General features: G+C 40.4%; 1 protein-coding gene across 1 annotated transcript; it reads left to right on the forward strand.

Moving 5' to 3' along the window:
- Window positions 1-13,343: 13,343 nt before the first annotated feature.
- Window positions 13,344-14,657, forward strand: LOC140992415 (general transcription factor II-I repeat domain-containing protein 2-like). The gene has a single exon (XM_073462719.1). It carries the CDS (start codon window positions 13,344-13,346, stop codon window positions 14,655-14,657), a length of 1,314 nt encoding a protein of 437 aa, XP_073318820.1.
- The last annotated feature ends 302 nt before the right edge of the window (window positions 14,658-14,959 follow it).

The raw sequence follows: 14,959 nt of genomic DNA on the forward strand, positions 1-14,959 counted from the left end.
GGCTATTCGTAAAGACCCTGACTTTCCAGGTATCCAAGTAGGCAGTAGTAGTCATAAACTGATGCTTTACGCGGATGATGCCTTGGTCCTGATAACAGAGCCAGAACGCTCTCTCCCTGCTCTGTTCAAAACCATTAAATTGTTTTCTAAATTATCTGGATATAAAGTGAACTGGGCCAAATCAGAGGCTCTTCCTCTGACTCCCTACTGCCCCAAGACCTTATTCCAACCTGGTGATTTCACTTAGCCCCAATCAGGTATTGAATATTTAGGCATCCTTTTCCCCCCGTCGTTGAATGATTTGGTCCAGGTTAATTTTGAGCCCCTTCTGAACAAATTTAAGATTGATATAGAACAGTGGTCTCGACTATTACTTTTACCTCTGGGGCAAGGTCAATGTGATAAAAATGAACTGCACCTACAAATTTAATTACCTATTACAGGCACTACCAATGAAGATCCCCCAAAATATTTTAAGTAGTTTAATAGGCTGTGCAACACATTCCTATGGAACAATAAGCGACCCAGATTAAGCTTGAAAAAATTACCGAGGCCAGTGGATCAAGGTGGACTGGGGGTCCCGAATTTGCTTTTCTATCATTATGCATTCAGCCTGAGACACTTGGCGCACTTGGCGCTACCTCCTGAGAGAGCACCCCCGTGGTTTGGTCTAGAAAGCCCTTTGTGTAATCCACTCCCTCCTATGCATTATATCACCACTAAGCTTTCATTAGAGGCACAGAGTCATCCTATTATTTCACACTTACAGTGGGTATGGAAAAGAATGGCGTTCATATTCGATTTTGATGCAAACCTCCACACTGCAGCCTCCATGTGGACCAACCCTAAACTCTGCATAGGGAAATCACCTTTTCTCTGGAAGTCATGGGTCGACAGGGGAATCCTGGCCCTTGGAGACCTATATGCTGGGGTCAACTCAAGTCCTATTCTGATATCAAGACACAACTCCACCTACCCCAGAATCAGTTTTCGAGTACTTACAACTCAGACACCTGCTGTTGCACACATTCGGGTCTCTTTCAACACCTCCCCCCACTGTAAGCTTCCTCACACAAATAATGAAAATTTTTGGTAGAGGTCATGAAGCTTCAGTGTATTACTTAATGGTTTTGAAATGCTGAAATGCTGCACTTAGCCAGACTGGCTGCACTGGAGGGCCTATCATACAGGCTAATAAACAGAGTGGAAGGCTTCAATTTGAAATGGGAATGATACTTGTCCAATATGAAAGAACCTGTGTAGGAGATATGGTAGCCAATCTGAACATGACACCTAGCATCGCTGAGCATGTTACACGTTATGATCTGTTATTATTCTTAGTCCCCCCCCCCCCCTTTTTAAAAAAAATTAATTAATTAATTAATTTTATTGTATTGCTGTTGTGCTGTCCTGTTTTATCCTTTGTTAGATTGCTCGTCTCGCTTTTTTTGGTTGTTTTTCTCCTTTTCCTGGAGTGCAAGCATTGTATAACATAGTTATTTGTTTACTTGCTGTATACAAGTCTCAACATTGTTTCGTAACCAACATTTTCCACATGTGTACTTGTAATGTGTGATATTCAAAAATCCCAATAAAATATTAATCATAAGTCTTCAAAATCTAAAAATAACAGCACCTACTGATAACATAGATGTCAAATGTACTATTATAATCATCTTTGTTTAAAAATATACTTTTTGTTAAAAAATGTTGGCCCTTTAAAGTTGTGTCTCAGATCTTTGTCAACTCCAGATTTCTACAAAAGCATAATTTAATCAGGCATAAAAACGGTCAGCTATATCCTAAGGACCCCTGTTTCACTTCCTGGTTTCAAAAAAAGGCGGGAATGCTGTTTAGGCACTATTTTCTGATAAATTCATGAAATAATATTGCTATCAGGTGTGTCTCAACCATAACAGGTCAACTCAGTTGCCCTTCTAAATCAAAACAGAATATGAATTGTGGTTTAAAAAGGTGTATTTTGATTAGCATTAAGAGAACTCTTAGCATCTTTCAAAAATAAAATGGCTACTCACTACAACTATGCTGTGAAGTGAAAAAAAGTGACATTTCGTCAACACCGTAAGACGTCAACTCCGTCAGATATTGCATCTTATGGAGTTGACATCTGTGCTGACGGAGGTGACATAACTCTCAGTTCTCTTTAATAATTGAATAATGTGTTTGAAATCAGTACTTTATTTTCAATTAAATTACGAGCGAAGCATGCATCCGAATGTGTCATAAACTCTCCACAAACCATGACTGAGAAGATGATTAGCGGAAGTGACTTGAGAAATCCCTCAATTAAGAGTACCCTTTTTTTCCACCATGCTTTGGTAAATGAGTTCTCCGCAAGCAAACACAAAACTCCACCCAGGAAACAAGCATTAACCTTATCAGGAAAAATTCTGACAAAATATCGCATTTTCCACAAGATCCAACAGTTTGGAATATCTTGTAAATCTCTGAACAAAAAACAAACCAAGGCAAAACAAGCAAGATACCTCCAGGTCATCACCAAAGACGTTCAAGACTTCTTCCACAACTCTGCCCGGATTACAACAGACGAACAAGACACCATAACAAGGAACAAAGTAAAGCATCAGAGGATGATCTTGATGGACAGCATGATAAACCTACACAAGGAATTCACCACAAGCAACCCTACAGTAAAACTCAGCTGCTCATCCTTTTGTGCCTTAAGGCCCTTTCATACATGCCTATGTAAACTTCATGAGAATGCAGCTTTAATGTTGGAGGTGCTGAAATAGTCGGGGGTTGTGGATTCAGCAAAACTGGAGGATAGTTTTAAATTGGTGTGTTGCACACCAGCGACTGAGTCCTGCCTCCTTTGAAAATGTACACGCTGTGTAAACAAGCAGACATTGCTGCTCCCAGAACATGAAGCAACTAATGTTCACTGGAGACAATGGGAAAGAGTGCGACAGTCAACAGCAGATGAAACATACACCTCAACAATAATGATAACTCATGAAGGCAAGCTCTCAGAGCTCATACAATTATATGAGGAAAAACTCAAAAGTAAAACCACAACACGTGTGTCTTGTCCGGAACCAGTCACAAGAATACCGCAACCTGATTCAAATGTGCAAAGAGAACGAAGTCATCGTACACACTGATTTTTCAGAGGCATGGAAATGCGAGTACCATGCTGAAGTCCAGGCATGCCATTTCGGACAGAACTTACCTCTGTTAAATTTACATACTGGTATGTATTACACAAAGGAAGCAAAGTCAGGATTCAGCACAATCTCTGACTCTAAACGCCAAGATGCTGCATCCATTTGGGCCTACATGGATCCTGTACTGAGAGAGATACAGAGGGCACATCCATCAGTTGATACAGTACATTTCTGGTCAGATGGTCCAAGCAAGCAATACAAGAATAAGAAAAATTTCATCCTCCTCAGTGACATTCCTCTGAAATTGAGGTTTAAAAGGGCAACGTGGAACTTTTTTCCAACTTCACACGGAAAGGGCGCTCCAGATGGAATTAGAGGGGCAGTGAAGAGGGCAGCTGACAGTCTGGTTTTAAGAGGACATGACATTGTCAATGCCAAGCAGTTCCATGACAAGTTTTCCAACAGCCTTAACAATGTACTACTCTACCTCACTGATGGACAAGAAATGGAGAGGTTCGACAAAGTCCTTCCTCCTAACCTGAAACCTTTGCCTGCAACAAGAAAGATTCACCAGGTCATCCCAAATCAAAAGAGTCTCTGGTACAGAGAATTGACATGTTTCTGCAGTAAACCAAGAATGTGTCACTGTTTCAGTCCAGTTTGTTTTGCTTTAGGCACTGAGAGAGGCAGCATGAATAACCAGAGATATTCTGCAGCCCCCAAAGAAAATGTCAGTCCTTCCAGAAAAATGCGGAGTTTTTTTGTGATTGTTGCGGGCAAAAATCTTTGATTATGCGATGGAATATGCAGGATATTTATGCAATTTTATGCGATGAAATTGCGGGAATTTGCAAAAATTGCGGGAACTTGCAAAAACTGCGGTTTGATGAATAAGAAGAAAAAAAGTGATTCCCCCAACACTCTGTTACTAGGCTCACTAGGCTACTACCTTAATGTAAAGAGTCATTTCTAATGACTTCCTATGATAAGCAAGCATACTACATCACAGAAAGTGCTGGGAGTAATTAAGTTCTCAGCTTTCTGATGACTTCACTTCATAACGTTCCCAAGGCAACAGGAGGAAAATGGCTGCTCTTGTGTGAAGTAAACGCAACATTTTTCAACTTTCTGCGAAGATATATGTGACTTTTTTGCAACGAAAATGCGGGGATTATGAAATCATGCAAGCCCTGCATATTTTGCGCGGAAATCGGAGATTTATGCGGCCAAAGTGTGGCGTCTTTGAAAAAAATGCGGCCCCTGCATAAATGTGCGGACTTTGGCTGATTATGCGTTGAATTATGCAATCGCATAATCATGTTTTTCTGGAGGAAGAAGAGCCACCATCAGGCCCTGAGGGCACATCCACAGGAATAACTGCTGAGAGTATTAAACCTGGGGACTGGATGGCAGTAGTTTATGAAGAGCACTGGTGGTTGGCCAGAGCTGTTTCTGTGGATGGTGAAAACCAGGATGTGAGAGTGGAATTCCTGCATCCCCATGGCCCCAATGAGAAATTCACACCTCAACATGGCAGGGGAGATGAATGCCTTTGCCCAGTTAAAGATGTTCTTGTTAACCTGGTGGGAAATGCAGCTCCTATGCGTCTCAGTCGAACAAGGGAAATGTATAGCATTTCTCCAGATGTAATGGACTTCATAGAATGTGAACACATTAGCCATCTGCTTCCTGGTGACTAAACAGCAACAGTTTTGTTACACAGGCCAATGTCCAATGTCAATGTCAGATATGTTTCTTTATTTCTGAGCCACAAATCTTTCAAGCAATGGCATTGTCTTGCTACAATGTACACAATTTCAAAATGTCATTACAAAGTATAAATCATATAATTTGCATGGAGGGCTTCTTAAATTATGATAGTCAAATGTCCCATTTATGGTTACTGGCGCAGAAAATCACAGATACTATCCCCATCCAATTTTCTGACCTATATATGTCCTTACATTTTTGTATTGCAATATTGAATTTAGATATGTCGTCCCATCCCTAGTTGTAATAAATGGTGGCTGTTTAATTCAGGGGAAAATAGGTCTTTCACAGTTATTGTTATTTAGTTTGAAAGTTGATCAGTTTGGTTACAAAGTTTCTCAATCATGTTCTCAATCATGTTTGGAATGGCTTTCTGTGTGCTTCCAGTTTTTAAGGTTTGTGTACTATTATGTTTCATATGCGTCAACTCCGTCAGTTGGCTGTCAACTCCGTCATAGAGAAGTCACCTCCGTCAGACGGACTTTTTCTGTGATATTCATGAAATATATGTTCATAATGGTTTATAAAATGAGTTCATGTCAATAAAAAGTGTCTTTGGTACACCTAATGTGTGTCCTTTGTGTTAAAAAATTATATGTTGTTTATCGCGAAGACAAATGACATTATCAACAAAAATTGTAAGTTGGCAACATTATAATGGTATTTATTTCTTGAATAAGAAAATATTAAACATTTTTATTATACAGCTAATTAAATCATCTTGTATTTAATACAACAAAAATCATTAAACATTTCCTTAATGTTTTATATTATAATACTATGACTTTTTGTGTGCCTGACGGAGTTGACAAAGTTCAAGTCCTCAGCTGCAAAAAATGCTATTTAAGAAAAAATTAAATCACTGGGTGGTTGGCCCATTAAAAGGTTTAATAGCCAAGACTTTGATCTTTTAAATATATCTTCCAAGCATGATTGAAGGTTAAAAATAAAAAAAAACAAAATAAGGTTTTGTCACAATTCTCAAGAATGGGTGATTTATTATTTATATGGCTTATTATACTCAACATGGAACAGAGTGCTACAAAAAATATTTTTTTAAGTACATAGCCTTTTGCACAAACTGTCTTATAGAGCTCTGGGTTGTGGTGGTGTAGTGTAGACACTGTGTAACCACTAAGTGGAATTTAACCAGGGTTATGGTAGCAGTTTACTACCTATCCAGTTTTATTCACAATTTTCAATTTCTGAACTGAAATGCTACAAATGCTAGAAGTGGAAACCATAGAAATATACATTACCATCAACATACAACCACAACTGTATGACCTTAACTCTTTATCAACAGATTAAAATAAAAATAAAACACAAATATATTTCCCTCTTTCTTTCTTTTCTGAAAACAAATGATTGTTTACGTTCTCTATAAACAATGTAATTATTATTTTTACTCTTTACAAAGGCACCGGACAAGATGCTCCTTGTCTGTTTGAATTGGGAGTCCCTTTCTCAACCCACGAGAATAATTCAATACCGGACGGTCTTCAATTCAAAATGAAAGGAAGCCTTTGTTTTTCCTTTTAATTGTCGTTAGCAAAACAAAATATGTTTAGTACTGGCCAGCAAAAAAATAAAAGTTATATAGAGATCTATATGTGAAGTGCAGTGTGATGTTTTGCCTGAAAATATCAGACGGGGTCCAAGAGGTGGCAGGCGGCAGCTGTTCTCCCAGTAGCCACAGGAAAAGCACAGTCTCTGCTCCAATGACGACCCACTAGCAAGGAAACATCGTATTTATAAATGAAATGAAGGCAGGCTAATACAGAGCACTGACGAGCAGGACACACGGCAATACACAGCAATAATGATCTTCTGAGCCCGCGATCCCTACCAGAAGCACCATACTATTGGCTGTCGTAACACTGTCGTAATATGACACCGTCTAAAGGGCACTACACAAAACGATACTAACTGAAAACATCAGCTGACTGAAACTACAGCTGGGTTACAACTGCAGCAGCAGCAATAGATGCAGCAGACAAACTGGCACTTTCATTAGTAGCAGGTTCACTTCCAACTGATCTGATGAATGTACAGTTCTAATGTGCCTGTGCAGGTTAATGTAGAGCCTGCTCGATATGAGATTTTAACCTTGCATACTCTGTTCATACTTACCATAAAAGTTAAAAACAACAATTCATACTTACCTTAAAAAGTTAAAACAACAATTCATTAGTGGTGGGTATCGTTAACAGTGTGTGCACGCCTGACCAATTATCAATTAGTTTTTGAGTTTAGTCAACACGTGAGAACTCGTCTGACATGGAGAGTCTCCTGTTGTGTGCTACATGTGTGAAATAACAACTATAGTCTGGACTTTGTCTGCAGTGTATCTGTGTAAACGGCTTCATTCAGCGTCTCTCCCTCCCCTCTGGCACCGTGAGTTACCATGGTTACAGGAACGCTGCCTGATTATAGCTCAATGCTGAAATCTTGTATTATAACATATAACAAAGCCTCAGAGCTTCTTTGATTACTAACAGTATGTTAGTGATGACAGAAAGGTGATAACTCACCATCAGACTGACAAGGCTGCAAAAGTTGCTGCTTGTATGATGTATTTTTCTGTTAAACAATAAGAGGCTCACTTTAAACAATATTATTATTATTATTATTAGTAGTAATAATAATAATAATAATTATAATTAATGATAATGATGATGATGAGAAGAAGAAGTAGAAAAATAGCGTACTGAAAAGCTCTGTAGATGGTTGATTATTCGGAAGAGTAAAGACAGTTTGATTTCATAGATTGAAAATTACATTGAAAAGACAAAAAACATTTTAAGTGTGAATGGAACAGCTGTTCAGATCATCCTCCTGTAACACACTGTTGGTCAAATATTTAAACTTTATGTCTGCATTAGAGAACATGGTGTGGGGTGAGGCTGTAAATCTTATCTTATTTTTTTAGCACGTGTCAAGTAACGTGCCCTGTAACATGTTTCACAAATTACAAATTGGGAATATGACTTGGCTACAGCTCGAAAATACATTTCAGTCAAAAGATTTTTTTTTGCTTTAATCCATGCATAGCTGTATTTTGCACAGATGATTATTGCTTTTATTTACTCCTTGCTGTATTTATTTTATTTACTTACTTATTTTCTTTTTACTATTAGTATTGTAGTTCACTTCAATATCTTAGTATGATCTGGACGTGTAAGAACTTTTTAATTTTTAAGTTGGATGATGTGTGATATGTGTCTGTTTTTTCCATATGTGTGTATGAGGACTCTACTGCAAACAAAATCTACCTCTGGGTACTAATAAAGTAACTTGAACTTGAACTTGAAATAATGATGAGGTGATAGATCCAACATATGGAACACATGCTACTTCTTCCTCTGAAGAAGCCCCCACATCGCCTGCTGCAGAAATGGAAGAAGGGTATGAAGTGAAGGAAATGATGAACATGATGATGAGGTAGAATCTGAAGCTGAAATGGAAGAAGTGTCAGAAGTGGAGGACTGCACTTGTGATGATGAAGAGGAAAAATCAACTGATGAGAAAGAATCTGAGGGGGAGGACCCAGCTGAGATAGAAGAATATTTCCAGTCAAAGGATGAAACATTGATCTGGTCTTCCATCCCTCCCAGTGACGGAGGACGCATGTTGACAGCAGAGAGAGAGAGAGAGAGAGAGAGAGAGAGAGAGAGAGAGAGAGAGAGAGAGAGAGAGAGAGAGAAACTACCATGGTCCAACCGCATATGCAAGGTCTCGTATTGAAGACATAAAGCCCACTTTTGACCTGTTTCTGCCCAAGCCTATTGAAGAGGTGGTGCTGAACATGACAAACAAGGAGGGGCAACGTGTGTATGGCAACAAGTGGAGAAAGATGGATCGAATGATCCTGCAGGCATGTGGGTATGTTGATTCTCGCTGGCAGAGTTGTGGACTCGAGTCACGTGACTTGGAATCGAGTCAGACTCGAGTCATGAATTTGATGACTTTAGACTCGACTCGAAAAAATCTAAAAAGACTTGCAACTCGACTTGGACTTTAACATCAGTGACTCGTGATTTCACTTGGACTTGACCCTCTTGACTTGAAAAGACTTGCTACTTTCCCCGAAAAAAAAGATTAAAAAGTATGTTGACATGGACCGCTCTCTCTCTCTTTGCACCTGTGTTCGTGATGTGTGTGCGGCACGACATCCAATCAAATTAGATCCACGTTGTTTCGAGCTGACAGCATCGAACCAATCAGAGTACTGGAAAACCATGAAGGGGAACATACTACAACGCGCCAGTAGGCAAAAATGATACCAAATGTAGTTTCATTTGGCTTTAAAAACTATGAAGTGGTCTACAAAAACGAATTGCAGTCTGTAAAACATGCGGGTCGAAGATTACAGACGGAGACGCGACAACCTCCAACTTCGTTCGACATTTGAAGTTGCACAAAGAACAGTAAGTTTTGAATGAAAGCCAACACTAGCTTATTGGCTAAGTAAAATCTTGCTTGCTAGCTAGCTCAACGAGACTGTAACGTCACCTTGGCTTACAAACACGGCAAACTGTATCTCCAGTGGGTTCATTAATGGATAAGTTCATTATTTTGCACTTTGAGCTCCCTTTCTGTGTAGCTGCTAGTCTTGGATGAAATAGAGTGACACGGAAATGTTGACAATTGGTCTAGTCTCAAGCGTTTGGCTAGAATCACCCCCTACTTCAGAATTTTTCGCTACAGGCACGACAGAAACTGTATTTCGTTAAAAAGACACTCGTTTTGGAACATTAACGAATACCATTAGCAGTTAACCACTCTGTGAGTTGCACGTCTTTTGAAAACGAACGTTTAGGGTTGATTTAAGGACCGCTGAATGCCCATATCTGAAGCATGGGGGTGATTCTAAATTAACTAAATGCTCGAGACTGGACCAATCGTCAAAATGTCTGTCAAACATACTATTTCATCCCATACAAACCAGAAATTGGGCTCAAAGTGCAAAATAGTGAACTTCTCCTTACTTATATGGTAAAAGGATAGTTTAAGATTTTTTTGAAGTGAGATTGTATGTGCTTAGCAGCTAGTCAGTGGATCATACACAGTAAACTGCTGCCAGCAGCAAAACTTAAGCAAGCCTAATCAAATCAAGGTCAGTTTAGCTGCTAATGTACTTTATTTTAAGAATATGTGTACCATTTTAGCTTGCTGCCAGACAATAGGAAAACTAAGTATATCTCATTCTCTCCATTTCATTCCATTGACAAAAATGGCCATTTTACTTTGCAGCACACAGGAGTTGCTAGCTGCTAGTCTACTGCTGCCTCATTAGGTCATGTTATTTAGGTAAATCACAACTAAGCTGAACTATCATGAAGACATAGAATAGCCAGCAGTAAACCAGCCATTTCTGTGTGATGCAGGTAAAATTGCTGTTTTTGCCAATGGAATCTGGTGTGCTGTAGAGAGTGAATTAACTAGCATACTTAAGTTTCCTGTCGGAAAGGGCTGTTTCATGGCAAGGTAAAGCAGTAAAATATTATTATTATAGTAAGTGTACACTGATAATGAAATTTATTTTATCAATGTAATGTTAAAACAATGTTATAATTGATATATGAGGAGATAGTTTCAATGCAATTTATGTGTGGCTAAAAGGGATTTTCTGACATCTGTTTGATATGCTTACCATTTACAGATTTGAAGAATACCAGATGAATAAAAGCATCATAGATGAACCACAACAGCCTTCAATCTCACAATTCTTGGACATTCGTGTAGGGCACTACAGCATGAGTCATCCACAACAGAAGGCTATTACCAATGCAATACTGTCCGACTTAATCATTGATTGCAACTTTCCCCTGTCTATTGTGGAAAACAAGAGCTTTTGGCACTTTCTGACAGTAGTTGACAGTAAGTACAGCCCAGTGTGTCGCAGAACATTGACATCAAAAACCGAGAGCCTCGCTGAGAAGAGACGTTCAAGATTGAAAACTCAATTGAGCAACGCTGAGCATGTTTCAGTCACTGTGGACATCTGGTCTGATCGTAAGATGAGGGGATTCCTTGGTGTCACTGTCCACTGGATAGAGAGAGAGACAACGAGGATACAGCTAAAAACGAATCTCTTGGCCTGCAATCACTTCAAAGGCTCACACACAGCCGAAAGAATCTGTGACCAACCTGCCCCCTTTTCAGACCAAGTCTACCTCAAAGCAGCCACCTTGGATCCAGCCTTTTCTCTGCTGTGGGTGGAGCCCCATGTTCTGGTCAATCGTGACATCAAGGCAGAGGTGGCACAAAGAGTTAAAGGTAAATATTATTGACTTCAATGCAACTCTTTTCCTCATAGTCTAATCTAATTAACAGCATCAATAATTGCATTTTTCAGTCTAACACTGTATCACCAACACCAATGGTATTAAGGGTTCTTTTGTTTCTGCTGTTGTTGTTAAATGTTTTTGCAGAATTGATCCTGCAAGATGCAGCAGAGACTGAGCAACCCGTGTCTCTGGTTGACGAAGAAGAGCAAGAAGACCTTGGAGAAGGAGAAGGGCTGTTTGCTGCATACCATAAGAGGCAGAAGAAGGATGTTGGGACCACTCCAGCACTACAGCTAAGTCACTACCTAGACATAGCCGAAGGACAGAACGCACTTTTGTTCTGGGCACTGAACATGAAGAATCTTCCTTCACTCTTCCGAGTGGCCATCAGAGTCTTGGCAGTGCCTGCCTCTAGTGCTCCAGTGGAGCGAGTTTTCAGCCACGGTGGCATCATACTACGTCCCCATCGTGCACAAATGACTGACAACCTTTTGGCCAATTTGATCTTCTGCAAATGCAATGCAGCATAGGGCCCTGACATAGAAAAGCACAACTCTGTTCATTGCCATGTTCATGACACTTCCAATCCAGTCCCCTTCCAATCTCACTCACTCACACTCACACTCTCACAAATACACTCACTCTCACACACATATACACACACACACATACACTCACTAGATTATTAAGATCATTTTTTTTGAGTGAGGATATCTTTTATAAAGTGGTGACATGTTTGAAAAGGTTAAGGTTACACTTAGCTTTTGAAATGAGTCAAAAATATGTTTTAGAAAGTGGTGACATATTTGGAAAAGTAACATTTAACTGTTTTTGTGATGCTCACTTCATCCAAATACCTGTTTGAGGGTGAAGACATGGTTTTTAGTTTAAGGCTAAATTTAAGTTTTAAGTTGAAGAGTGTTTTACAAAAATGAGGGTCTTTTGAGACAGAAACAAACACTTTTGGAAAGTCAGGACACTTGAATCTTGAGGAAATCTTTTTTTTTTTTTTTTTCTTTTTTAAGTGATGCCATGTTTGGAAAAGGTTAAGGCTATATTTAAAGCACCTGTCTAGTTGAAGGTGAAAACTGTTATGCAAAATTATATGCGTTCAATACAATACAGGGCGGAAACTGCTGTGCAGCTAATTATAGTGCAATAAGCTATGGAAATACAATGTCAGTGCTTTCTGTGGAAATTGCATTTGCATTTGTTTATTTCAAATGTGTTTGAACAATGTTCCTGCAAAAAAAGGTTTGATAAATATATACAGATTTTAAAAGCATACATGATCTGTGTAAATCTCTGTTGTTTCTCTGTTGTTAAAAGGACTCGAAAAGACTCGAAACTCAAACGGTAGGACTTGGGACTTGACTTGAGACTTATTGGTCTTGACTTTGGACTTGACTCGGGACTTGCCTGTCTTGACTCGGGACTTGACTCGGCACTTGAAGGCAAAGACTTTAGACTAACTTGTGACTTGCAAAACAATGACTTGGTCTCACCTCTGCTCGCTGGTGTGTACCGATCCAGTTAAGAAGCTACAGCTAGTTTATGGCAAACTGAGTCTGGCATGGAAATTTTCCGTGCTACCATGACACTCAAGATCAGGGGTCCCCAAACTACGGCCCGTGGGCCGACTACGGCCCCCCACCCCCCCACCCCCCTGACCGGCCCCCCCACCCCCCACCCCCCCACCATTTGAACCGGCCCTATGAGGCAATCCCCAAAAGTGGTTATGGCATACTTTTTAAAATTGCTTTTTGGCAAATGATAATATGTCTGCACCTTGTATTGTGTTGAATTTATTAATTAAAATTGATACTTAGTTATAAAAATGAACTATTCATACTTTCCGAATTTTCGCGAGATCAGGCAGCGCATGCGCAGAGAACTGTCAGTGTTCAGCAAAATGGCTAGTGGTAAACGAAAAGTAGACAGAGAGTGCAGAGTTTTTAAAGAACAGTGGACCAGCAATTATTTTTTCATTCAGTGTAAGGACCGTGCAGTTTGTCTTGTATGCAAAGAAAGTGTGTCGGTATTCAAAGAATACAATCTGCGTCGTCACTATGAAAGCCGACATAAAGAGTATGCTAGTTTGCAAGGGCAGCCAAGAGAAGACCGGATTCGGAGGATGAAAGGCGGACTGGCTGCACAACAGAACGTATTCCTTCGCCAAACCCAGATCAACCAGGCTGCTGTCCGAGCTAGTTATAAGGTAGCTCACCTACTAGCTACCCACGGAAAGCCATTTACTGATGGGGACTTTGTTAAAGAATGCATGCTTGCTGTGGCCGAAGAGGTGTGTCCCGACAATAAGGATGCGCTCAACGCGGTGAGTCTTTCCGCAAATACTATGACCAGGCGAACAGAAGATTTGGGGGACAACGTATATGACCAGCTGCATGAGAAAGCGTCAGAATTAGATTTTTTTGCTTTGGCCATCGACGAGAGTAATGACGTGCAGGACACAGCACAACTTCTAATTTTTATTCGAGGCGTTAGCGCGAGCTTCGAAGTGTCTGAGGAGCTGGCATCACTAAAAAGTCTCAAAGGAACAACGACAGGAGAGGATATTTATGTCCAAGTGAGCAGAACGATGGATGACCTCAATCTACACTGGTCTAAATTGGCCAGCATCACCACTGATGGCGCACCTAGCATGGTTGGTACAACGAGGGGGCTAGTAGGGCGCTTGAACAGCGTATTCAAGGAACGAGGTCTCACCCCCCCACTACAAGTCCACTGTCTAATTCACCAGCAAGCACTATGCTGCAAAGTTCTGAGGTGGGCGTCTGTCATGAAAGTGGTTGTGCACTGTGTCAACTACATCCGGAAAAATGCGCTGAAACACAGACAGTTCCAGGCCTTTCTCTCCGAACTTGAGTCTGCTTACGGAGATGTTCTGTACTACACAGAAATCCGATGGTTAAGTCGAGGCAGAGTGTTGCGCCGTTTCTACGACCTGCTACCTGAAATCAACACCTTCCTCCAGTCTAAAGGTGAAATGGTACAAGAGCTGACCGATCAGGAATGGAAATGGCATCTCGCATTTTTAACTGATGTGACCGAGATGCTGAACCACCTTAACGTGCAGCTCCAAGGCAAAGGGAAGCTAATTAGTGACATGTATTCCCCCATCAAAGCATTCGAGGTCAAACTAGTGCTGCTTGTGCAACAGGTCCAAAAGTTGGACTTCACGCATCTCCCTGCCACCCAAAGCTTCTGCGCTGAGAAACCAGCTTTCCCGTTCCCAGTCGAAAAGTGCAAGGATGCGCTGGAAATGCTGCAGGGAGAGTTCAGAGCGCGGTTCTGCGAGCTTCATGTCAACGGTAAAGGAATACGCTTGTTCCAGAACCCTTTTACTGCCGACATAAATGATGTCCTTCCCTCTCTTCAGTTTGAACTAGCCGAGTTGCAGAATTGTGATATCCTTAAAGACGCGTGACCGTCTTATTGAGTTCTATGGAGCGCTCCCTGAGGAAAACTACCCAAACATCAAACAACATGCAATGAAGATGTCCACGGTTTTTGGCAGCACCTACATCTGTGAGCAAACCTTTTCCCATATGAAGCAAACAAAGAATCCAACAAGGAGCAGACTCACAGATGAACACTTGCATCAGACCTTGAGACTGGCTACCACTAGACTGCAACCAGACATTGAACTTCTCACCAGTCAGAAGCAAGCACACAGCTCACACTGATAAGGTAAGCACACTGATTTTGATAATTACTGATTTTAATTTG

This window comes from Pagrus major, chromosome 24 (genome assembly GCF_040436345.1).
Source record: "Pagrus major chromosome 24, Pma_NU_1.0".
Taxonomy (NCBI): domain Eukaryota; kingdom Metazoa; phylum Chordata; class Actinopteri; order Spariformes; family Sparidae; genus Pagrus; species Pagrus major.